The 27,858-nt window shown below is 37.2% G+C and overlaps 1 protein-coding gene across 3 annotated transcripts in view; it reads right to left on the bottom strand.

Moving 5' to 3' along the window:
- The window catches only part of cntn3a.1 (contactin 3a, tandem duplicate 1), a 128,170-nt gene that overhangs the window by 32,536 nt on the left and 67,776 nt on the right, over positions 1-27,858 (bottom strand). For 2 of the 3 annotated variants that reach the window (XM_028453224.1, XM_028453225.1), the window contains exons 9-11: positions 25,320-25,459; positions 13,277-13,409; positions 9,785-9,935 (exon numbers count right to left, since the gene is read on the bottom strand). In XM_028453224.1, the coding sequence (XP_028309025.1) occupies positions 9,785-9,935; positions 13,277-13,409; positions 25,320-25,459 (424 nt within the window). The remainder of the gene's footprint in view (positions 1-9,784; positions 9,936-13,276; positions 13,410-25,319; positions 25,460-27,858) is intronic. The other variant, XM_028453226.1, reaches the window with a different exon arrangement.

Below are 27,858 nucleotides of genomic sequence, written 5' to 3'. Positions count from 1 at the left end.
ATGCAGAAAACTCTCTGCTACGCTTGCTCTAGGGGCACTCAAACCTTTCAAAGTAATGTCCTTCAAGGATTTAAGGTCTTAATAAGTGCGAATAGTAAAAGTAAAAGAGCGGTATGAAAATATGCATAATGACATTCTTTTTTTACAACATATTTTGTATTCTAATCACAGTCAAGTTTGAGGAATAAAAGGAAAAACACTTGGATGGATATTGTTTTTTTTTTTAGATAAAATAGGCCTCTGACACGTTAGACAATGGAACCACAAAACTAGGGTCACAGATGAACATGTCACATGTAAAATCTTCAGCAGGATAAAAAATGCAAAATGGTCACATGCTGCACAGTATGCCAAGAATGAAAGCAAAACAAAGCAAAGCTTATTTATTAATCATGCAGATCTCCAAGTCACGATTTCATCAGAATTACCTCACACAGGCTTCGTTTAATATGTTAAAAAGAATCCGCTTTTTCAGCCTCAATTTCCCCTCCTGCAATTGAGATATTTCAGCGGCTTTGGAAATAAAATGTCTATAACAGTGGTGGCCTAATGGTTATAGGAAGCGAGCTTGTAACCAAAGGGTCGCTGGTTCAAATCTAACGTGGGCCATTGAGCTAATCCCTTGACCTTGACTGATCCCTGGGCACTGCTCTGTATGGGTTAAAAGCACAGAACAAATTGTGTGTATGTATGTGACGATAAAGTCTATCCTACTCTTTTTTGTTTTTTCTTTAATGCCTTCATTTCTAAAATATATATAACCAGATACCAGATCCATTTGGTGTAGTCATGATTGTAGCATATTTCACCTCTCAGAAAGTAAAATGTGTTCTATTTTTTAGATATGTCGAGGTTATCTGGTATCCTTCTTTCTCGCATTTTCTAAGTCCACTCCACTTTCAAAAAAGATACAGTGATTGTGGAACAAAAAACACAGAAGAAAATATCTCCTGCAGGGCATAGAAGGTAATATATATTGGATGTGCATCAATAGTTGTCAGAATACAAAAAAAATAAGAATATATATGTGTTTAGTTAAGTATTTCACTTTGAAATTGAGTTTCCTCAAATACACACACAGAGTCATGTCTATCCAAAAGCTAACAATATGCGTTTATATGCAGTAAATGTATATACATTTATAATGAAGTGAATGTAAGTAAATTACAGATATTTTCTAATAAAGAAAATATGTACTTGTTATAATGCACATAATGTTGAACAAAGACCCCCATGGACTTAATCATGGGCACTTGTTGGAGTGTTTAACTTTCCCTTTAAGGTTTCTGGTACGATCTTCATTCATTCACCATTTGTACTAGTGACAAACTTATGGACTGGGGGCCAGATCTGGCCCTTTGAAGCATCTAATTCGGCTCGCAGGGGAAAATAAAAATGACTGCTGCTCACAGTTTTCCTTGTGCTTATATCGCACCATTGCAGTCATTTTAATGTTAAACTTTTGAAAAAAACCCAAATTTCTTACAAAATCCTTACATTTTCCTCAAATGACATAATATTTCCCTTCATTTAATAGAAATTGGTCACAAAATCAAGGAAATTTAAAGTGAAGATCCTGTTGGCACTGGTATCTATCACTCCATGCTTGCATATGGTCACTTTCTCCTACATATTTTGTATTTTATGTACACGTAACTGCAAACGTTGAAATTAATAGTTTTCTAGGGCTGAACGATTTGGGAAAATAATCTAATTTTGATTTTTTTTTCCTCAATATTGCGATTGCAATTTAATATGCGATTCTTTTTTCGAGGGCCTCTTGTCAAGTATTTTTCAATGAACACAAGCAATAAATCAATCTGATTTATTTAAACTTTAAATAAATAGACATTTTAAAGCACAGATTACAACAATAAAGCAAACAAATCTGTGGCTTTACCTCTTCAACATACTGATCTAACTAACGTCACGTTTCATAAAACATGTAAACGTGGACTGCACTTCTTAAACACTCTCTGAACTTAACAGGCGATGCAAGAAGAAATAAAAATAAAAAATTGCAGCTTTTGTAATTAGAAAATCGTGTTTTATGATATAGCGATAATATCACAAATGCAATGAATCGTTCAGCCCTATTGTTTTTTCCTGCATAAATTCTGTAGCTTACTTGATATCAAACTGCTCCATATTTGGCCCCTGTTGTAAAGGGTGGTAGAGGTCTGTTGGTGCCTATCCCAGAACAAAATCCCACTCACACACTTAAAGGTTTGTATAGTGTACACTGTACACTACTCCACTAAAGACCATAAAAAATACATATACTTTCATCTGCATACATTTTTCCAATAGTTGTTTCTCATCCCTACAACAGAAAACCTCTCTTTTCTTTGTCATATCAAAGCCAACAGCTTGTCAAGTTTGTTCTTCAGCAACAGCCTGTATTCACTCTGATCTTCCCTTAGAGGGCTGACATGAGAGAAGATTACCTCCAGGAATCAATAAAAACATCACAGTGCTAAAAAAAAAGAAGAGCTATCCTGTGGTAAAGACACCCCGTGTTGATAGAACTAAAAAAGTAATTTCATTTTTTAACGGCAAGCAGCAATCAGTAAACTTTGGTGACATTTTTGCGATATGAAGCAGCTGAGACAGTTACAGAGGTAAAAAAACTAAACATAAAAAATCTTTTTCCTGACCACACTTGTATCCACAGAAATTATTCACCAAACTGACAAATGACTTGCTTAGCGTATCTCTTGAAAAAATCTAATTTTACCCTCTAAACTGCACATTGGCAATGTAATCGCATAAAGCCAGTGTTTATCACATGAACGGTACTTTCTATAACATCGCTTCCAGACACCGTTGAACCCATACGACGATCAAAAATGACCCGTGTCACTTTTTAAAAGCTGGAAGAATTAAAACACATTTCAGTTTTCCACTCTCAGTAGAGGCAGCGCTATTTTCTCCTTAGAGAACCCAGGGCTTCCATTGCAATGGCCTATAACAAAGAGTTATGGATATTAGATGTCACAAGAATAAGACTTGCCATTAAATTGTGCAGCAGCCTATGTCAGGCTTCCTGCTCAGCAAAGCTATACAAAAGAATGGCTGAAGATAAAGATGTGCAAGTGTTATCAGAGTGAAATGCTCTCACTTTGTTTGTTTTCCTCTTAATGGCTGCCCTTGAGCAATTAGGTCATTGGGGAAATTTGTGGGGTACATAAAATCCTATGCAGTGTGATATAGTAAACACTTTTAAAGCTCTACTCCAACCATAGATGTGCGGTTACAGTGAGTTAGTAGTAGTAATCTAAAAGCCTTTGTATTATACGGCTATGGAAATACAAACAACTGTTCAACTCCTACAATAAGAAGGTCCAATTAAGCTAATATATCACATCAGTATGTGCAAAGAACAAGTAAATCAATCACAAGTTATGATATCAGCTCTTAACCAACACCTACATACATGCATTCATACATATATTAAGTTCGCACTGCAATGTTGAAATATCACATGAATTATGTAAGGCGCCCACTATATCCAGGCAATAAATGACAGATATCAGTCTATTATTGATTTTGTGACCAATTTTTAATTTAGAGGTAATTATGGTAAAAAGGAAATCTTAGGTATTTGAAATTTCAGATTTAAAATGACTGCAATCATGCATGGGGGAAATTGTCATCCTCCAAATATTGTGTAGCACTCGGGGCAGCGACCCCTAAACTGGGAGAACTGGTTGACGTCCAACAGATTTCAGGAACATCTGAGGCCTCAGTCCAGCAATTTGCAAAGCTAGGAACAGTGTGGATATTGTGTAGATACTGTGTAGAAGACCCAAGCTTGAGGAAGACAAACACAGGTAACACTTTACTTGAAGTTTTATACATAAAGGCTGACATTAGGCTGTCATTAGTATGAATAATGTGTCATGAAGGCTGTCATTAAGTGTTGTTCATTACCATAACCCTAACCCTACCTAACCCTACTAGATCCCTCCACCTAACACAAAAAAGCCAACGTAGCTCTAAAGGTGTCACAATTTAGCGAAAGATGTCATAATTTTGCAAACAACACTTAACTCACCCACTGCCCATGACGTAAATATACGTCATTTCAAATCCAACTGCTCACTGCCATTGACATACAGTAAATGTGTCAATTGTATTTTTCAACGACGGTTGCTAGGAGACACTGTTACAGACCTCTCCAATGAATATCAGCCTTGTACTATGATGTAGTGACCAACTGGTGCCATATAGGTGGCAGCAGTGTACCTTTGGATGAGCGATTAGCTGTGATGTGCACCATCACCGGGGAGGGAGAAACCATGGACGAGGGATAAAATGGCGCTACGAGAGAAGAAGGTGAAGCTTCCAGCACCTAACATCAGCGCACACGTGTTGACCGAAGTCCACTATTGAGAGTGTCGCGATTGTGAGAGAAAACGATCAACAACCCGGTGTCACGTACGGAGTTTACCTCCGTACTGAGATTATAACCCTAACCTAATCCAATAAACAAATAAAACACGTGTCCGTTCACTTTGAAAACAAAAATATTATTTATTTTTTTTAGCAAAAATTCAATTTCCCGTAGTGCGTATATACGATCTCAGTACAATGTGCACTCAGTACATGACACCGGGCCATACAGGTCGACTGGGCATGTCAGAGAATAGGAGGAAGTTGCGTGTGTGGAGACTGAGGTGGGGGAGATTTGGAGGAAGGCCAAAATATGGTAAGGGAACCAAACAACTCTGACCCAGATAGCAAAATAATTATAATTTTGCCATCAAAAGCCCAGTCTCAGTGTTTTTTGTTGTTGTTTTATAGAAAGAAACCAATGTTGAGGTGTCACTAAAGCAAAAAAATAAATTAGCCTCAAAGTCACTGACTGATTTTTTTCAGAAAAAGCCTTTTTTCTCAGCTTTTGGTCAGACACTGGCCTTTTGTGTGTACCTATATTCAACTGCTGATTACGGAAGAAAAAAAGATAGAAACCAAAAACATTTCCTGATGAAAATAGAGTCTATTCTTTCAGAATCTGGTTTTTAAATTTTACATGATCATAGTACAAAATATTCTGTGGGTCTTTAAAAATCAGCCAAAATGCTGTAAAATGAGGTACTGTAGCTGTTCTGAAAATGGCTGGCAGCCAGTGAGTTAATGACAGCCTTCATGAAACCTTATTCATGCTAATGACAGATATTGACAGCGTAATGTCAGCCTTATGTATAAAACTTCAAATAAAGTGTGAGCCAAACATAGCACCCCCAAGAGGGTGAGAAGAGGATTTATCATTTTATACAAAAAATTATAGTTTTATGAAAACCATCAGCCTGTAAGCTTAGATCAAAATTCCATCCATTTGTAAATAGCTGTGTGTGTGTGCAGGAATTTTTTTAAATCTTTGTTTTGTGGGTGGGTAAGTTTTATTGTTTTGACTGTATTTCACTGTAGTGTAGAAAGGCCCAACCAGGGACAGCAGTTGTGAACTAGCATTAACTACATACTCTATATGCATCACATCAGCGGCAAACTTTTATGTCTATGTTCAATTGCATTGTCCCTATAAAATAAATTAATAAAGAAAGAAATAAAGAAAGTAAAAATTGATTGAAAATCAGATCTGCCACTATAGGAAGCAAACTACACAGATTTCGAGTTGGCATATAAAAAGTCCACATTCTCTGCTGTTCACCAGATAATGTATTAGCATAATAAGTCTTCATTGTGCATTTTGGTTTGTCTTGATAGTCGTTCCTTTACAAATCTATTCACATTAAATTCTAAAGAAATAAATACTGTTTAGCATTACAATTTATCCTCCAGTGGCTCAATGTAGAAGTAAGATTACTAAAAGCTTTTCCTATATGCGATCGCTGGCAGTGGTCAGCAGTTCAATTAAATTAAGCTAAGCACTTTATCATTAACCTCAGAGATCTCTGCCTGAGTGCCTAGCAACTCTGCAACATCCTGTTACACGTTTTTTCTTTAGGTATCACCCACTGCATGATTTCATTAACTAATCAGATCACAGCCTTTTTCCTCAGTCAATTAGTTTTCTTTCATACTGCAGATCCTTAAATCATTATCCCAGAAAGATTAGAAGGAATTATGGGTACTTTTGTTGAGCCAGTGGGACGGATTAGCGCTGTGCTCCTGTTATAGTATTAGTATCAGCCCTCCTTTTAGTATAGAAAAAGTAAATGCAAACCAGCAACCAGGGAAATATCTTGCATGAGATGCTGCAATAATGTCAAATCCTAACATTGCATATTCAGCTCAGCCTCTTCAGGGCAAAGCTGTATCATATCTGAATTGATATTTTACTGTGCATTTAGATGGCCATTCTTTTTTCAATAATTAAAGACAGTCATAAATCATAAAAAAAAATATGCAGCTGGAGGTTTGGCAGGTCAATCAAAAAAAAAACAAAACAACCTCTTTCTTATAACCAAAGTTTTTTCACATGGAATTTGTCGCCAGCATCACTGACAGGCCATATGGCAGGTGGAGGTTAGATTAGGGCTGCACAATTATGGCCAAAAAGATAATCACAAATATTTTTGATCAATATTGCAATCACAATTATAATCACAATTATTTATCATATTAAATAAAAATCTGCTACTTTTAAACAAACAGTAGATGTACAGTTTACAGTGCAAAACTAGTAAGTAATTTATTTATAGAGTGCTTTTTGCAGATAAAATCACAAATTGCTGTACAAAGAGGATAATAATGAAAAAAAAAATTACCCAAGAATTTACAATGTACACTATTACATAGTACAGAGCTCGTATTTGAAATCTGGACATTGCAGACGATCAGGTTAATTTAATCGTGGCAACCAAAGTCGTGATCACGATTAAAATTTGATTATGCAGCCCTAAGTTAGACACCAACAAACCTGCAGCACCCCCACAGTGGTGAGGATGAAACCCCAGAGGTTAGGTGTGGGAAAGCCAGTGAGTGTGCTGATGAAAATGTAAATGAAGTTAAACGGGTGGAGAGACATTTTTGTAGCTTGCATAAAGGAAAATAAACACACCAAAATGATCTCATAATAGTAAATATAATATTTGCCCAAGCTTGATAACAAAGTCTCTTTTTCAGGCTTTAAAACCAAATATTGACATTTGAGAGGAAATTGATAACTCATGACTAGTGCTTTAATAAACAATTAATCATAGACGCACCTGTGATTGAAAGCAATTGTGTAAATAAAAGATGTTTCCATCTTTGACTCATACAACAAACAGCTAATTTTCAACACATTTAACAATATTCAAAAATAGACTTGTATTACCATTTGTTTTTATGATCTAAATTAGTTTTTCTTCTCCATTGTATCTCCTTTACACACAAATAATGCTTTGATCAGCACTTAACCTCAGAGGTGAAAGTAACGGTATATCTTTCAGTACTTGCGTTACTGTAATTCAGTTGCTTTTATGGGAACTTGTACTTTTTTGCACATATATCTAAATCAGTAATTTTACTTGTATTTAAAGGCACACCATGGACTTTTGGACCTAAAGAGTTGGACACATATGAGGTATTTTAAATGATTCCTCAGGCCAATATACAGCGCTTGACAGTATCAGTGCTCCGAGTAAGTTTGGAGAAGACGGACAATTTTTCACCAGGTCACGTGACCTGGAGAAGGCCTGGAAAACTTTTCACTTTACGACAGTCACGTGACCACAGGATATATATAGTTCCCACTTGACCTCACATCATACGGGCAATTTCCGACCCGGCGCCATTGCTGTGGGCAGCTGAAAGGAGTGAGCCTCTGTTTACAGCCAAAAGAGCACAATACGGTTGTTTCGTGTTGGGTTAATGGTGCATTAATCACCGCGATAGCTCAGTTAAACATCCGTAACTTCAAGATAAGGATTGGCTCTCAGGGCTGTGGTGCGAAGCGGCACTGCTACAGTCTATGGGCTGGAGGAGCAGCTGCCACCGCCGCACTGTTCTCCTCGCCGCCGCAAAAGGCCGGCCTGCCTCACTGCGTCGGTGGCGCTTCCCTCCTACTTCCTGTCGGCCGCCTTCGTCGGGGGTCAAGGCGGAAGGGCGAGACCCCGGCCGCCGCGCCGACCTTGACGAAGGGGGCCGACAACTGCGGCGAAGAGAGGAGGATGGTGGTGGCGGCTGCTCCTTCAGCCCAAAGATTGTAGCTGCGGCGCAAGCCCAGCCCTGAGAGCCAGTCCTTATCCCAAAGTTACAGGTCAGCTACTGTCTGCATACACAATCAAAAGACAAGGGAGGCTGGCCCGACTCACTGTTTGATGATTTTTGCGACAGTGCTGCGACGTTTAAACATTTTTTAAGTGATTTGTTACATTTCTACACCCAACCATTACTGAGTGAATTATTCTTTCATCAACAGACATTGTGAAACTACAAAAAAATTAAATGACCAGACAACAATGAAATGCATCACATCATAGCCAACCAACCAGATTAAAAGTAACAAATGGTGCCAAATCAGCCTCTAACTGAGGTTATTTTATCACTTTCTTGAGTTCAGGTTTCTACCTATTATGTTTAGGGCTGCTCCGATCTGATATTGATATTGGTCCGAACTGCATCTAAAATCTCCGATATATTATATTAGATGTATTCAATTGTAGAATACTGTAGATATTATGTTGAAGGCTAAAATTCATGTAACCAATTGTTTAATAATAAATGGGTCAGTTTTTCTCATACTTACTGTTGTTGACTATTGTTCTCTGTTTGAGTAACATCACCTGATTAATCCTTTTCTAACATTCAACACTACAAAATAAGTAATAAAAGTATGTATGATTCGTGCTGACATCGTATCGGATCAATATCGGTGTCGGCCGATACTCAAGGTTGCAATATCGGTATCGTATCGGAAGTGAAAAAGTGGTATCGCGACATCCCTAATTATATTGTTACCCACATGGCACATTTGACATGGCACTGTTTTTAAGCTCATAATTTTACCTATACTTAGATTTTTATTTTGAATTGAACAAATTGGTGTTATTTTATTTAAAAAAAAAAGAGTTGGGCATTTTGACAAACCTTTTATTTTATACAGATGACTTTGTAAAAAATAAATTAAGTTCCAATTGTGCATGATTTCATCTCCTCCTTTTTAGGTTTAGACATGAGGTGATTACTGTATGCAAGGGAACCGTGAAGTAACTAGTAACTTTTACATTGAGTACTGTTTAATTGAGGTACTATTTACTTGTACTTGTGGACATATTGGTACTCTTTACACCTCTGTTTAACCTCCTACTAAAACAAGGTACGTAATATGTATAGTTGCTGCCAAAACTTTCACAAAAGGATCTTTTTGTTGAGGATCTGCACATTGATCAGTGCATTTGGGAGTTTCTTCAGTCCCTCAAAGCTGGTCTGGATCATCATCTGCCTTTGGCTCTAATGACCCTCTGGGCCTCGCATGCTGCTAATGAGCTGATGGATCAGTGTATTGATTCCACTGATGCAATCTAGGAACATCCAATTATCTTAAGTAAACAGTGGAGAAACCCATTCTGAGCCAAACCGGTGAAACAAAGCACGACGGAGCTCAGAGACGAAACTCAGATTGAAAGAATGTTTCTTGCAATTGAAAATAATGTTGTGTCACACACTGTGAAGCTGCTCTTTGCAGTTTGTCATCATGAATATCAAGCAGGGGAAATAAAATAAACCAGTCACACAAACACTGCTCGGAGAGTAAAATACATGCAGTGTTTTTGGCTCTGTGTTCTGAACGCACACGCACACACACACACCGTTATATAGAGAAACCTGGTACCTGTGGCTCTCTCTTAGGGCTTCCTTCCCTTTCCTCCATGAGATTACACCCCGAGGAGACATCCTGGGCTTACATTCAATGAGAACATCGCCACCCTGCCGTGCCAAAGTTTGGACCTTCACCAAGTTTTGAGAAAAGTCTGGCGCAATCGCTGAGGATGGAGTAAAAAAGAGGAGAGAAAATAGTGCAAAACAAGACACAGAAGAAAAAAGGTTTAGTGACAAAGAAGAGCGGCAGATGAGTAGAGCAGGACACTCGATCCATTAGGCAGGTCAGCCTTCACTCCACAGATGCATTCATTTACACACACACGCGCACACACACACACACACACACACACACACACACACACACGCACACACGCGCACACACGCGCACACACGCGCACACACGCGCACACACACACACACACAAAGACTAATGCTGTTGAACAGATGTTGCACGTCATTTTTCAAAAAAAGTTTTTCATAAAACAAGTTTTCAATTCCCATGAATTTTCCACTAAGGCCCTTTGAAGCAAAAAAAAAAAAAAAAAAGAAGAAGCTTGATGCTGTTCCTTTAAGCCTTAATTACTGAGGCGTCGCTGTCTGAAGCTGTTTTGTATGCAGCCCGACTCAGCAGAAAAGCTCTTCAAAGTGAATATGCAGCCTGGCGCCACTGTAATGGCTGAGCACCTGCCAACGTACGCACGGTGTTCCCGGTGCATTTACATTCAAGGATACAAACAAAATATGAGAATCCACTCTTGTGCTCATCGCGCGTCCTTTCTGACGCTGTGTGGGAAACAAAGCATGCCGTCGACTGTCACAGTTGCCTACTTTAATCACTTTGGGGAGGATTTTATTCAACAGGATCTTTAAGCTCTAAGAAGTTACAGTTTCTTGATTTTAAAACAACTAAAGCATTTTAAAAGCGTCTATAGCAGACATAAGCAACTGGAAGCCCTGGGGCCACATGCAGCCCTTGGTCTAATTTTTATACAGCCCCCAAAGTAAACAAATACATAGAAATACAAAAATAATAACAGAAAATACTCAAAAAATACACAAAACTACTCCAAAAATGAACAAAATAACAGTAATACACAAAATTACTTAGAAACATATACAATATTTCAGAAAATGAGAACAAAAGTACACAGAAAAACATGAAAAATGACTCCGAAAAACTATAGTACTAACAGAAGTACACAAAAATTACACCAAAAAATGCAAAATGACAGCACAAATACACAATATGACTCCAAAAAACATATTTTATAGGAAAGGACAATAGAAATGCACAACATTACTCCTATCAAGCAAGACAACAACAAACATACACAGAATGACAGAAAAACACAATTACTATAAAAATAAAAACTCATTGTTAATGCTCAGATTGCTCATTAATCTAAATGCCAACAACAATGTTGATAACGTGGCCCTCCAATCAAACAAACACATTTTTGTGGCCCCGCTGTTATAAAGCTCACCTAACTCTGGTCTATAGTTCGCTGAGAGGAAGTGTTATTTATTCTTATAGTTCTCAAGTTTATTTAAAACAGTGTTTTTAAAACATTATCCAACATCCTCCCACACAGAATAATACCTTTAGAAGTTCACTAATTACAGCCTGGAATAATATGAACTTCATTGATCTCAGTCTCTGTAAACACCTTTAAAATGTAATGAGTTACGTCAGTATATCTATTTATGGGCCACTGAGGACACTCGTATAACAACAAGAGTCATTGGACCACAGGTTTGAGAAACGCAGCAAAAGTAAGTAATTATTACATTTTCCAATGTTGCAAATCTATCATTAGTTTTGCATTATATTTATTCTTGGTGCTAGGATTAGTTAATTGTTCAGTATGTTAACTAATCATATATGTTGTATATTCTTCAATTTTAACTTGTTCCCCAATTTTTTCTGTTGTGCCCCCCCTTGAAAATTATTCAGTAAGGCTTTTCTAGCGACCAACATTAGTTCTCAGAGGTGAAAGTAATGGATTACAAGTACTCACGTTACTGTAATCGAGTTGTTTTTATTGGTACTTTTTTGAGTACATGTCTAAATCAATTTTTCTAAAGTACGATTTAAAAGAAGTCATTTGTTACATTTCTACACCAAACCTTTACTGAGTAAATTATTATTTTTTTTATGATCAACCACATTGTGAAACTACAAAAAAATTGAAATGACCAGACAACAATCAAATGAGTCACGTCATATACGACCAATCAGAATAAACGTAATGCACGGCGCCAAAACAGACACAAACTGTATCTATAGCCTGATCTTTTTTTTTTTTATTATTTTGAATTGAATCCATTGGTGTTTTTTTTTTTTTTTATTTAAAACAAAAATTGTACATTTTCACAAAAGTTTTATTTTATACAGATGCTTTTGTGGAAAATAAATGAAGTTACAATTGTGCAAGATCTATTTTAAGGGAACCATGGCAACATTTATTTCAAAAATAAACATGGGAGGGGGGGGGTGAAAGTAACTATTGACTTTTACTTTCAGTACTATTTCATTGAGCTACTTCTTACTTGTACTTGAGTATTTTATGTGTAACTTACTGCTACTTGTACTTGAGTATTTTATGTGTAACTTACTGCTACTTGTACTTGAGTATTTTATGTGTAACTTACTGCTACTTGTACTTGAGTAAAAATTCAATCAAGTTATAGTTTTTATATCTTATATCAGGATATAGCATAGCTATATATTAGAGCTGAAACTAATAGAAGTGCACCCACTTTTTCACTCCAATACACATTATTAATGCAGGGTGTCTGACTGAGCTCAGAAGCATTAAATCTGCTTACATGCATTCCATTTTTAGTTCAGCTCAACCAATTACAGTTACATCAGTTACTAAACATCATGGATCTGAACAGGCTGTGCATCCATTTGATTGGCTTTGGTTAAAAAATGTTTCATGCAATTAACCAAAATACTACATCCCACAAGGATCAAAATATTTTTCTCTTTCCAGACGTCTTCATATGGTGTGGGTATAAAGCCATATTTGCTCAATTCTGAGTTCTACTAAAACAGGCTTCTTAACAGCTCATGAGCAACACATTGCATCCATTCCTCGCTTCTATTGCGCATATATTAACTGAACCTTTGTTTCCTTTACAAACCATGAGTCAATTTTACTGCTTGAGGAGGTCTTCTAAAGTGTTGTTTTTTAATTGGCACATTTCTACTAAGGAAATGTTCCACTCCAAAAAAAAAGCTTTTTTCCCCCTCCCTCCAATCTTTATTTTTGTTGCTTGATTCTAACTCGCTACTCCTTGTTGGTTATTCCATAGATATTGAGTATCACTGTACATCAGCATTAATATTTAATTCCATGAGAGCTAAACAGAAGCAAACAGAATTAAAACCATAAATAAACTGACGGTTTAATGGTCAGGAGTGCGAACAGAAAAAAAAAAAAAGATCAAAGACACTTTTCTGTGTGTGTGTGCGCGCGTGTTCACTTGATCTCACCAATGACTCGGAGCTCGGCGTTGCTGAAGATTCGACCGTGTTTGTTCTCGGCCACACACTGGTACATTCCGATGTCTGCCAGGTTCAAGCTGCTGATGTTCAGCACTCCATTATTCATCTGAACCCTGTCCTGCTGAGGACACAAAAAGTACGCCACAAAAACACACACATTCCTGTTTAATACATCACTCATGAGGACACCTGGTAGTAGTACTACTGATCAATAAGTGATTGAGTTACTGGTTCTGCTGGAGATTTTGTAGCTGATGCAGGTTCATGTGGAATTGTTATTTTGATGAGCGCTATGAGATGACTATTGTATTTAGCGCTATATCAATAAAGTTGAATTGAATGGAAAAACAAGCAGTTTTATTTCCTCACCCACAGATGTTTTTCTTCTTATTACCATTTGTCATGTTCTGTTAAAACCTTTGCTGTTATTTTTACACACATTTCTTAAACATAAACATCCCTCAATCTGCCAAAAACTTGGAAATTTCATTGTTGTCATAATTTCTCTTGCTCATATAGAACTTGGACAGTACGTATTGTACTGCTCTTAAAAACACAATGACCACAAGTACTTGAATAAAATTACTGTTCCGTTATAATTTGTCCCTAGTCATTTCTAATAATCTATCAGCAAGATATTTTAAATATTACCCTAAAGCCATGTTTTTCAACCTTGGGGTCACCTGAAATCCCTAGGAATTGATGAAAAAAAATACTGATTAAAACTATAAATTTTATTTATTTTTTAAATTAATCTTCAATTATTGTATTTGGTGATTGAAAATTGCTATTGGCAATTAAATATATTGTTCTCGTAGGAGTTATTTGTCTTCCGCAACTCCTTTGTCGTGGAACTCCTCCTAGGCTATTAATGCATCACGAATGACACGTCTGTCATGACATAGGGACAATGTCAAGGATGTGCAGTCGACCTTTTTTGAAGCCAAAACGTCAAGGTCAAGGTCGTGTCAAGTGCCAAAAACCAAAATTTTCCATATCTCTACAAATATTTATCATACAAGTTTGATGCTTACATTTCTGAAAAGCTCGTTTTAAGTGAAGTATTATATTTCGTTGGACCGAAGCTGTACCACCTAGCAGTAAAAAGATTGGTAGGGGTCAAAGTTCATAACGTCATAACTTGGCCACTGGTAACATTGAACAACATTTCCTTTCAATGTGTGACCTTGACCTTTGCTCAAGGTCATATTTAAGGTCAATAACTCCTCAGAAAAGTGAAAAAAGTGACTTCCAAGTTCAGCAAAAACAACACACATTGTCCCAGCGAGTAATCCATTGTTCCAGCATGTCTCAAATTGTCACACATCGTCCCAGAGTCCTACATTGTCCCAGAGTGTTCCAAAATGTTCCAGTGTCCCAAATTGTCCTACATTGTCCCAGTGTGCAATCCATTGTTCCAGCATGTCTCAAATTGTCCTACATTGTCCCAGAGTCCTACATTGTCTCAGATTGTCCTACACTGTCTCAGTGTTCCACATTGTCTCAAATTGTCCTACATTGTCCCAGCGTGTCACATATCGTCCCAGCGAGTCTCAAATTCTCCTACCCTGTCCCAGAGTGACCCACATTGTCCCAGCATGTCCCACAATGTCTTAATTTGTCCTACATTGTATCAGAGTGTCTCAAATTGTCATACATTGTCCTGGACTGTCCCACAATATCTCAGTGTCCCAAATTGTCCAAGTGTGTCCCAAATTGTCCTACATACAAAAATACTTTTTTTTCCCTATAACTTGGCCACTGGTACCATTGAACAACAAACTTGTCAACAAATCCAGATACAGGTTGTCATTTTTGCTAATTTGCATTTGCCAAAAATGCATTGCAAATACAGGCCTTGCCTAGTTATTATCATTATTGTCCATTTACTTTCTGACCCGCTAGCTACTTTATTCAGGGTCGTGTCGTATTATTATTCAGTCATTATTATTAATATTATTCTTTACCACACACAATCTCAAACAAAGGTATTCTATATAACTGTATAATTAATCATGTGCACTAATTCTGGTTACGCTGTTTTTTTAACACAGTATAACAAATATGATCAAAAACTAATTTTAGAGAAAAAATTGTCTCTGGGGTCGCCAGAAATTTGTGATATAAAGCTGTGGTCACGACCCAAAAAAGGTTGAGAACCACTGCCTTAAAGCATGGTTTTTGCTGAATTTAATACCATTTGTTTGGCATAATGTGTCCAAAAAAATAAAAAAATCACAAAATCTGTTCAAACAGTGCAGTTTATTTTACATTACATTCTGAAACCACGGATTGGTTAATATGACTGCTTAGTAATAGACTTTATACAACTTTAAGCATGTTCACTGTGATAAACGGCCTGGTTTAATTCAAGGTTCAGACACTCTCTCCTGAGGGGGTTGATAATTGAAACAGTGTTAATTTTCTGTGGTCTTAATAGTCCCGCAGTGACTAGATGTAACCCCCCCCTAGCTTTAATACCACAGAGAGATTATCAAACGATGGCTGAGATCAAACCTCAGAGGGATCAGGCAGGAATAAACTCAGCAAGGAGACTGTTATTTTTGTTGTGTTAATGAAAAATAAAAAGCCAAATTCAGTTTCCGGCATTTTTTTCAACCCTGTGGAAGCTTTAACCACTGATTTCTGATGCCATTTATAGATACATTAATACAACTATGGTAGTCCTCATTGTTCTTGTCCTTGATCTTTCCATTCATTGTAACTGGACCTTTTCATTTCACTGACAAACTAGTCCAGAGGGTCCTGATGCCACTCTTTTTTGTCATCTGGATTCATTACAGCACTGCCACTTGAAAAGACGGCGACTAACCCGTAACATCTGTCAGTGGCACTGCCAAGTATCTTCAGATAGAGTTTTGATTTTCCAAGTCTCAATCTCTGGATGAACATTAAACCAATGTAACAGTGAAGCCATGGCCACGGGGGGTCGAGTGAGTGGATGCAGGGAGCAGCTTCCAAGTAGGGCACAATGAGTCTCTGGGTTTTTGGATTTGGTCGTGCTCAAGGGAAAGGAGCTGATAATGAGAGAGAAAGATCGAGGGGAACTGTAGTGATTTTGAACAAATGAAAGATGGTCCCTTTTAGGTTACACAGCCAGGGGCCCAGAGGCATGACAAAGATGAACTAAGGATGTGAATGGGTTTAGTGCCACACAGCACTATGTGGAGCCCTGTTGAAAAAGCTTCAGACACTAGTGGATCTGCCACAATGTCTTTCAAAGTGGAGACGGATGATGACATTTTTCTGCTTTATCACCATCTTTAATTATGCTTGACTTCTACCAACAGAGAAAATCTGTAGAAGGAACTGATTGATGTCCTGTTAGTAGCATCTCTTTATGGCTTATAAAGCTAATTGTTTTTGCGAGAGTAATTGTATTCTACGACAACAGTAACTAAAGAAGACATGTAGGGGTTTTTGGATGTGTGGTTAAAAAAAAGCACCTCAAACTCTGTAAAACAAACAAATATAAATAAAAGAGAGGATATAAGGAAGAGACGGGCAAGTTTTATCACAGCGGGGCCACAAAAATGTGACTGTCAGATCTGAGGGCCACGTTATCAACATTCATGTCAGCATTTAGAATAATGATCTGATCATGAATACAAGAAAAACAAAGGGTTTGTGGGTTTTGGTAGTTGTTTTATAATTCACCATGGTAACTTAGGCTGAATGACTAACCTGGTCGGGATCAGGTATTGTTTTGGATAAGATCTGAGCGAGTACTAAAGTCCTGCCTCCTGACCAATCAGTTCTCTAAGAAAATGACTTGTCCAATAAAAAGAGGATCATTCTGTTGTTTTTGGTCGGCATTATGGATTTAAATTCTTCATATTTTTAAAGAAGTATTACTCAATTTTGACAAATTGCTTTACTGTTCCTCCGTGTTTGTGATTGGTCTGAAGCTGTAATCTCTACCCCCGTCACAAGAGCGCACACGTAGCCAGACTGAAATCACCTGCTTAACTTAGCCAGTTGATATTGAGATTCGTAGGACTGCTTCTCTTTGACTGAGAATGTTTGGTTAGGTGAAGTCTGCTAACGGAGATAAATTCAGGATATAATTATCTAACTTTATAGTACAGGCCCTTTGTGTGATTTTGTGTTATAGGAGTCATTTTTGTATACTTTATTTGATTTTTCTGTTTGTAGTGGTCTTTTGCCCTAAGTTTAGTGTCATTTTGTGCGTTTAATTGTTGGGCCGCACAAAATCAGACCGAGAGCCGCCAGTTTCCTATCTTTAATCTATGGTGTAGTAGGAAAAAAGGCACGAGTGTATCCTTGTTGTGCTGGGGTGACATTTTGAAGTGACAGCCCTCTTCTGTGCCATTTAATTTCCTTGGAGGGGGGCCAAAATGAGAGAATGTTGTGGGTGGGAGGGAAAGAGAGCACAAGAATGAAAGTGAGGAAAAGAAAGAGATGCAGAGATAAAGAGGGGTGGGGTGGGGGTGGTGGGGGTAGTGTTGTGAAGAGGACTGATCCATTCTAATGAGGAATAACAAATGGCCCTCTTGGCCTCCCTCCCTCCCTCTCCTCCTTCCTCTCTCGCTACATTGCTGACCTTTTGGGTTTGGAAATTGATTTACTGTTGCAACCGTTGACGGTGGCATTTTGAAAATGGTAACACCCTACCTCATTAATACAGCTGCATGTACAGTGAATATGTTAGCCTGGTCACCTGCTGAATGAGATTTCACCACATTATTTACAAATCAATGCTGGGGATGCACAGGTGGCACGATTATAGTATCCTGTGGTTAAAGACGTAGGGCAAATGAAAAACAGCCTGTCAAGATGAGGAAAGAGAAAAAGTTTTCCCGTTTTCAAAAAGTTTGTGATAGAAATGTCTTGTTTGTTTTTCCGTATTACCACTTCTCTTTTTTTAAAAACAGGTCTCTAAATGTTAAGTACAAAGGCAATGAAAAGACTGGCTTCTCAAAGTGATTAAAGTTTAGCAGGTGCTCTTGGGAAAAACTGGGGGAAGAAATGTGTCAAAAAATGGAGAAACCAGGCACTCCAAAATTGAAACAATCAAAATGAGGAAAGAGATTGTTTTAAAAAAAAAAAAAAAGCCTTTATTATAATGGATAAATCATTAAAAAGCCAACATTTTTCAACAGCACGGTTTTCATCAGGGCTATCGAACATCTGTGGTAGTTGTCACACCTATATATAGACATCAGCCAATTAAAAGTAGTCATCCCATCTGACTCACTCACTGGTATCATGTATTGCCACGCCCACACCTTGTGATGGGAGCCAATCACACACTCAGACAGAACAATGAAAAGGGAGAAACAGGTGAGGTCATTTAAATAATCAGCAACACATGAAAAAATAAAGACAAACCAACATAAATTACATGATTTAAGCCAGGATATCATAAAACGTCCAATGGACAATGGATTTAGAAAGCTTTGATGTTCAATATCCATAATGTAAAGTAAAGAGTTGTTTGCATTGTGGTATTAGGTAGTAACAAAAAAACCCCATTCAACAAGCTCTTGATAGGGTACAGTGCAATACTCCTCTCCAGAAAAGCACAAGATGTAAAGCTATCGCTCAATTTCACCCTTTTTTTATTACTAACTACACCCACTCTGAGGGACAGATTGACGCATTCACACCTATTAGTGGAAAAGAAAACAACTTGGTACAATAAACCAGCTGGTACTTTTAAATGTGTGCACTGTCCTCATTCTGATAATGTTGCACAAATTAAAGAGTTTACGAATGTTCATACCAAAAAAAACTTCAAAACAAAAGGATTACATTCATTGTAACACTACCTTTGTCATATATCAGTTCTTTTGTCCGTGTAGAGAAGGTTTGTTCTACAAAAACACGTTTGAGGGATCGACTAGCTGAGCATAAATATGCAATTTGAACCAGAAATCAAGAAAACCCTATGGCCAGACACCAACCTTTCTGAAACTGTGAGCTTCATACATACTGTATAGTTCAAAGGGCCACCAGTTTGAAAAGTACTTCTTAAATACTAAATGTTCACAGTTTCACTTTAACTGGAGGGTAAGATAATAAGGAAGGCTAGCAGTAACATAAAAATTTAGGAAAAGTTTAAGTTTCAACATGCAACATTTCTCCAAATTAATGAATAATTAAATTATTATCTTCCTATTTCACTAGCTACTAACAAACAACTGTTAAGTAATCGTATCACATAACATTTGTAAAATTGAACAATTCTGTCATATTTTATATTATATCTAACATACCATAACCATACACCAAATCTGCAACACCTAAAAACATCTTTCACAATGTCCATCCATCCATTTTCATACCCGCTTATTCCCGTTTAACAGGGTCGCGGGGATCTTTCACAATGTTTCAGCGAAAATAAACATTTAAAGATGGTTAATTTAATCCTAAAACTTTATCACTTGCAGCAGTATTTAACTCTATTAAGTATTAACTACATCTGTCATATGTATTTATCCTGAGCTCCTGAGGGCCCCTCACATGGCCCGTGAGGGCTACCCAGTGCCCGCGGGCACCGTGTTGGTGACCCCTGCTCTCGATACATACTTTCATTTATACATGGAAATGCAAGGTAGCACTAGTGTTGAAATTGTTGAATTCCCCATCTCTGCGGTCCACTAGAGGTCAAACTTGTCCGTATTTGGCCTCTGAACAAAAATGAGCTTGACACCCCTGCATCAGTTGGACACTTTATGATTTCCTGGCTTAAATGATGATTTTGATCTATCATGTTTATTGTAATATATGTTGGTTTTGTCTGATTTTTACAGTTTTCCAGGTTTTTTCTCTCTTTCATGTGCTGCTGATTAGTTAAATGACCTCACCTGTTTCTTCCTTTTATTGTTCTGTCTGAGTCTATGATTGGCTCCCATCACAAGGTGTGATTTTTTAGCCACTAAATATTATTCATAAATCAATGAATGAGTCAATCAATGCCTTAAGGGGACATGTACCAATTTTTCACCTTTTAAAACAGTTCCCTGTGGTCGAAATGACTTATCTGTGTTGATGTTTGGTCAAAACATAACATGAATTAAGTGAGGGGAGGTTTAAGACCCTATTTTATTGAAGTCTTTGAAAGCACTCTGTTTTGGGGGGGAGTGTCCTTAGATTTGCACAGACCTCCCCTTTCCCTGCCTCTCTCTTCTGTGGGGTGCGCACACTAAAGGTGCGGTCACACCAAACACGACTGAAGTGTCAACATTACATTCAAAATCAATGTAAATGACGTGACTTCAAGAGGTCCTGCGTGATCTCGTCGCTCCAAGTTGAAAAATTTTAACTTTTCAAGCAACTTCAAACATCAAGTCCCTCATCCTTCACTGTCTGTAGAGCCGAGGCTGGGGCGGGGGGCTTCCTCAACTTACCTGGGCAAAATTAAAGGGGTTAACGTCTTGAATAAGCCTACATTCTGAGTGAACTCATCCTTTAGTAACTCCGTAAGTTGATCATTGAAACAGTAAAAGTGGTGCTGTTAATTATAAGTGCTGTAAACATACGGCCGGAGAAGAAGTGATGGAGTGACCAAAAAGCACCAATATGTTGAAGCGCCTCATCACGGGTGATTGAAGTGACTGCAGTCGCTACAGTCGTGTTCGGTGTGAACGCACCTTCACTCCTTCACTAGCAAAAAAAACAAATGTTTTCATCAGGCTGGGGGTGGAGTCCATGGGTGGAGTTACCAGCGGAGGGGAGGGTATTTTCTTTCCTGATTTATCTTGTGATGTCACAAACTTAAAATGTGAAACAGAGCAGTTTTCGATGTTATAAGACTTAACACAGAACAAACAAACGACTGGATGGTTTTATTTCACATTTTGTGTGCGGATGGACACTCATATGTGATCAAAAAAATTGCAAAAGTGGATTGTTCATATAATGTCCCTTTTAAAGACAGCAAAGCACTACAGCAACAGCTAGGTTTTGGTGTCATTACCAATGCAAACACACACACAATCAGTGAGTGGAGTGTACTGAAGCCTGTTATCTTGGGCAGAAAACAAACTCGCTGCAGCAACACAATAATGAAAAACTAAATTGTCAAAATGTTTGATGTTCTTTGAGAGATAAGGCACTATTCACCCTCACGGGAGAGCACGGATTTAATGATAAAAATCGAGAGCATCAAATTGGAGAGATTGAGTGCCAAGGTGCTGCAAATGTCTCTGGTTGATGATAGACAGAAAATGGCATCAATTTGGCTCCTTCACAAAACACATTCAAACAGACAGAGGCGCACACAAAGTTACAGGCCAAATGTACTCCCGAGCAAATGCAGGCACATTTATGTTGCCAAATTCAAGCTAATGTGTAGCATTTCTACTCAAAAGTATATTTTACTTGTTTGGAATGCATAACACAATATGCATTTTGTACTCGGGACGAGCTTTAGATTCAGATTTTAGATTTTATCCTTTGCATTTATTTTGTGCACATCTTATACCCTTTGACCATGTGATACTGTGCTTTCTGACGATATAATGACAACAAAAGTATGCACATTTTAGGCAGTTTTTGGACCCTGCTTTAACAGAAGAGCACAGATTGATTTTTTTAAATAACAGAATTCCTATTTGTGTCTTGTGCTGAGTGTAGACTATGTTGCCTTAATAGTATAGATATTTCATTTGCTGTAAATACATAAATTTATAAATTATCATATTTTGCATTTTAGAATTACAACACAATATTGTATGTGATTATTTAGAGCACGTGTCAAACTCTAGGCCCGGAGTTCAAATCCGGCCCTTTAGAGCATCCATTTCGGTCCGCAGGTGAACGTAAAAATTGACATATTTGCAGGGGCTCACAGTTTTTGCGGTGCTTATATCTCATGATAGCAGTAATTTTTAATGTTAAACTGTTGAAAAAAACCCTTAAAATTCTTAAACAATTCTTTAATTTTCCTCAAAGTTAAAGTAAGATGGCGGTGCATGTGGCTGCAGTAGCCCCTCTGTGTCCATATACATTTGTTGTTGCACTGCTGTTTTTTTTCGAAATGCACGTCTTTGCACAGTATCTGAAAATTGAAAATCTGTTGGTTTATTTTTATCCTTTATATTTTGTATATATTGTAAAATCTTTCTACTGTTAGTTTACGCCGTGGATCAGAAAGAAACATTTTTTCGATTTTTCTGCATGTCCAGAACACGTTGAAAATTTGACAATAAAAGATGACTTTTACTTTTGACTTTGAAATTATTACATAACATTTTCCTTAAAGCTGATAGTTTCGGAGAAATCTATGTTAATGTATGATTCTTTTTAAATGTGAAAAAAAACCTAACTCGTCTTTTACTATGGTCTACTGTCGGTGGTCATTCATATACTGTACATTAATGTATATAAGTCCTGCCTTCGTCCATAGAGCCATATACAAATGCAAGAAAGCGCGGACTTCGCTCAGCCTTCTTCCTGCAGCGTGTCACTGTCAATCAAAGTGAATGCGCGTGCATCGTCACAACAACAACCAGGTATCACTGAGCAGCATAGCGTCATGGAGGAGCACTCCAAAACTCCAGTTACCCATTCCACGATTGCCAACATACAGTATAAAGCTTTTACTAAAAGACAAAAGAAAATTCCGGGAACAAAGTTTGTGGATAAACGTCTTTGTGACCGAAACAGAATTTATCTCTGAGTTGCTTTTCAAAGATGGAGGGACTTGCTGCTTTTAAAAGGATTTTGAACGGACCAGGATTTGACGACATTTCTCATGGACAGGTAATGATAATAATAAACATGTTTTAATCAAAAGTTATGGCACTCTAACAATAAATGTGTAGTTTTTGTAGTTATGCAGCTTTGTTATGTTTCACAATGCGTGTGCACAAACAAGGAGGCGTAGTTTCTGGTAGATTGGCAGAGGTAGGGGAGGAAGAAGGGCTGGGCGATATATCGAATATACTCGATATATCACAGCTTGTAGTCTGTGCGGTGTTGAAAATGACCATACCGTTAAACTCGCGCATTTTTTTTTTTTTTTGATTTATTATTATTTATTTTTTTTTATTTTTTAAAATATCTTAGTGGCATTATGCACAAAAGGTGCACTTAAATTTAGTGTTGTTTTGAAATGTCATCTTAATGACAACATGCACAAAAGGGCACTATTTGTTTTAAAATATTGTAGTGGCATTATGTACAAAAAGTGCACTTTAATTTTGTGTTTTGAAATGCCATGTGAGTTGCATCCTGCACTAATGTCTTGTTTTGAAATGTCTCTGTGACAATTTTGCACAGAACGTGCACTTTCTGTTGACAATCTTATGTTTGAGCCACTCACTGTTTAATAAATACAGTTATGTCAACTTTGACTTAGTTGTGATATCCCCTTTTTTGCATGAAAGTTTAAAATTGGCATATATTAATGCAGTATGATCAAGAATGTTTTAATGTAGACATATAGAATCATCATACTGGTGTGATTTTGTGCATCAAAGTGTTAATTCAAGGGTAATACAAAATATCGAGATATATATCGTGTATCGTGACATGGCCTAAAAATATCGCGGTATTTATAAAAGGCCAGCCCTAGGAGGAAGTACAGCTGTTGAGGGCGGGACATCAAGACGTTTTCTCAGAAACTCCGGATAGCAGCTTTAATTAAAGGTGCAGTCTGCAACTCTTATAAAAGTGATTTTTTGTCACATTTGCTAAAGCTGTCACTATGTAAGGACAGCTTTACATCAAACTAGTAGTTTGTGTGAAAAAAAAAAAAACGGACTCATTGAGCCCCGCCCCCTGCCGCTCCTGCAGCCTTTGGCAGATTGCCAGAATGCATCGCGACCGAGCAAAATGAACCAATCAGAGCCAGGATTGTGTTTGATGGGCTGTCTGTCAGCTGTTGCTCACAGGCTCCGCCCCTTTCCCGGGCTGGAGCGCTGTCTTTTTTACAGTGTATGGTCTGGAGGAGTAAAAGATGGAATTGGTGACTTTTCTGCTTGAAAGGTAATTACTGCTGCTTGATTTGTAATTGTTACACTAGAACTCTGTGGTGCATGTGTTGTTCATGTGTGAGCAGCAGCCTCCGTGTGGCTGCTGTACGTGACACTGTGTTGTTGCTACTGCTAAGGTGTGTGCACATTGAGAGAGAGAACCGTTGCAGTAATATGCTTTTAACAGAGCATGTTATTTTACTGTGATGTTGCTGTTGGACTAGCTTGTTAGCTCCTCTGAGGGAGGGACTTTGGAAAGTTTGGAGGCAGGGTAAGAGAGCAGCAAGGAGAGAGGGATCTGAGAGTTGCGGACAACACTTTTAAATAGAAATTGGTCACAAATCTAGGAAATTTCAAGTAAAGACCCTGATATCTATCATTTATTGCTTGAAAATTGTCGGTTTCTTACATATTTATGTATATGTAGAAGTGCAAACTAGGGCACAATAATGTTGAAACTACTCGTTTTCCACCATATAATCTGTGGCCCCGCATTGAGCTATAATTATATGTTCTTAAACACCTTTAAAATCTTTATTTGCAGCTTGTGCCAATGTAACTAACACTTTTCAAGTAAGTGCTGGAAAGTCTGAATGCAAATGGGCTTATGACACATGTTTCTGATTACTTTATTTTCCTCTGCTGTGTTTTTGACTTGCAAATAATGGCCCTGATGTGCTTTCCAGTGAGACTTCCTGAGGTGTCGTTTGACTGCATGTTATATCACTCTGTTCTCTCAGGCACTTAGTTTAACTTTTGGCTTCAAAACTTAATGACAAAAAGGGAAAGGAAAGGGATAACCATCAACATTATTTAAAGCATGATTTTTTTGTTAGCCATAACACAGAGAGTGGTTTTGTTTACTGCTGATTATCCAAACAATAGGAAACAGTCGGATGAACAAACAGCTTTAATTGTTCTTTCGAAGTAAAATGGTAGATACACTAATGTTTGTTTCATGATTAAACCAAAGTTTTACTTTTTACTCTTTTCTGTGATGCTTTTCAACAAAGCAATGCTAAAATATGTTCATTTTTTCCATTTCTATCTAAAGAATAAAAGTCTACCTCCATATGATCGAGTGGTTCTCCATTTTTCAGCCATCGGTACGAGGGTTTGGGCTTCGCGGTGGCTTTACACTCCCAGACTAGGGTGTCATCAATGGTCTTTTGGACATCCTGTGGCTTCTCAGTCAATTGAGGGGCAGCTGTAAAATTACAAAAAAACAAAAAAAAAAAAAAAAAAACTGTAAACAAAACAAACCTTTTAAAAGTGCACAATTGCTTCTGTGTTACCGGTGTGGCAGCAGTTTCTGGGTAAATCAATGAACCAGCTGAGCAGACAATTAGTCCATTAAAGAAGCAACGAAGGGCACAAACTATATAAACCACCTACCATTAACCTGAAGCTGACCTCTGCTTGAAAATCATATTATTAAATCAGAGGAAGAAAGGTCATCACAGAGGAAAATCAATAGTCATTGCTCCATGCTTAGGAAAAAAAATACAACTTTTTGTTAGTTTAGTTGTAAAGTCATTGAAAATATTTCTTAATACTCAGGATGGTGATGCAAGGGTAACACAAAGTGCTTTGACTTTAACTAGAGCGTAGTAAGTGTCATCGACCTTGTAAAGCAACCAAAAACAAATGCTTGCAGCCATGGCAGGTTCAAGGGGAATGGAATAAAAGTATGATGAGTTGCTCTTTCCACCTACTTATATACTGTACCTGTTTTACTTTGACAATATCAGCTACCTATATATCTGTATATGCATCATTAGGAGTAAATTCTTTGTAGATATAACCATTCAAGCCAAAACTCTCCTGCAGCGCATATAGAACATTTTCTTCCCCTTACATCAAATAAAATTTGCTCAATAAACTGTCATGTTTTGCTAATTTTGTTTTTAAGAATAGTGATTACTGTATCTCCGTCAAAGTTGAGACAAAAATATGCTGTCAAACCTTTTCAGACTGGTTAAAAACAAAACAAAAACAAAGAAATAACAGAGTTGTAAGGCTGAACGATTAATTGCATTTGCGATATTATCGCGATATCATAAAATGCGATTTTCTAAATGCAAAGGCTGCAATTTCTATTTTTTTTTTTTTCTTGTCCTGTCTTGTAGTGTTCTGTTAAGTTCAGAGAGTGTTTAAGAAGTGCAGTCCACATATTTGCATGTTTCATGAAACGTGAAGTTGAGGTAAAGCCACAGATTTGTTTGCTTTATTGTTGTAATCTGTGCTTTAAAATTTACATTTTATATTTATTTAAAGTTTAAATAAATCTGAAAGTTTTTATTAGGAAACAGATTGATTTATTGCTTGTGTTCATTGAAAAATACATGACAAGAGGCCCTTGGAAAAAAAAAATTGGCATATTAAATCGCAATATTGAGGAAAAAAAAAAAATCGCAATTAGATTATTTTCCAAAATCGTTCAGCCCTACTGAGTTGGTCAAATATCTCCTAACTCAACTCAACATACATGTACTGTATATAAACATACAAGTAAAGTTTTACTTAAAGAACAATTCAAGATTTTTTCCACAGCATCTCTGCTTAGTTAACCAGACAATTGGTTAATAAATGGTTCGAAAAGAGAAACTTTGTTAGTTTTAGGGTCGCAAAGACTTAGTCACAGAGTTCAAGCTTAAGAAAAAAAAAACACACCGTAAGCCCTACTTTATCATGTACAGTTTTATATAAGTATCGTATTTTTTGAAATGTGTGAAACTTAACAAAAAGTCAAATGTGTGCATTTGATTTCCACAGTTTAAAACAGTATGGATAAACTTGAGTCATCAAAAACATCGTGCGCATTATAGAAAATTTCATTTCTCAAAAATAGCTGTTGAAAACACATATATAATCTTTTTTAAAACATAAATAATGTGCAATATACATTTCACAGCATGGCTGTCAATAGAAAAGTTTCTTTCAAAATAAAAGACAAGTCCAAAATGAGACATTGAGTATTTATTTATTTAGCTTTACGTGACCCACCCAGTACAGACCCACTTTTTGGTCCCGACCCACCAGTTGAGAATTGCTGGTCTATACATTAGCATATTTTCAAGTTCAATGTCATATCCTGAAATAATGTAAATGATTGCTTTGTGCTGGATGCAAATTCTGATTTAGTCAACAACTTATTAGTAAAGCATTTAATAGAAATGCCTGAATATCCAACATATAAAGAACATCTAATTATAGAGCCTTTTTTTCACGGAGAAGGAGCAAATGTACTGCATGGGGATGGACAGTCAGTGGTGTGAAACAGATCCGTCGTCCATTGAGATATACAGTAGGTATATTTTTGGTAGAAGCGCCTGGACCAATGTGGCGCCATCACCTCTGTGGTCACAGGGCATTCATTTTTTTTTAGGTCTATTTTCCATTTTTACAGAAATATAGGACAAAGTGTGTCCTATATCGGTTCATTAAAGGACACGTGGTTTTATGGTCAAATATAGGACGATTCCTTTTGAAATAGATTAGTACAAGGCCAATTAAGTGTGCATTAATCAGTGGAAGCAAGATACGTATACACATTTCAAATGTGAAGATTTATTGTTGCTAAAAACTGTTCTAAGACTAAATGGT

Source organism: Gouania willdenowi, chromosome 7, assembly GCF_900634775.1.
Source record: "Gouania willdenowi chromosome 7, fGouWil2.1, whole genome shotgun sequence".
Taxonomy (NCBI): Eukaryota; Metazoa; Chordata; class Actinopteri; order Blenniiformes; family Gobiesocidae; genus Gouania; species Gouania willdenowi.
The sequence above is the reverse complement of the archived record's forward strand: the minus strand, read 5'-3'. Positions and strand labels throughout refer to the sequence as shown.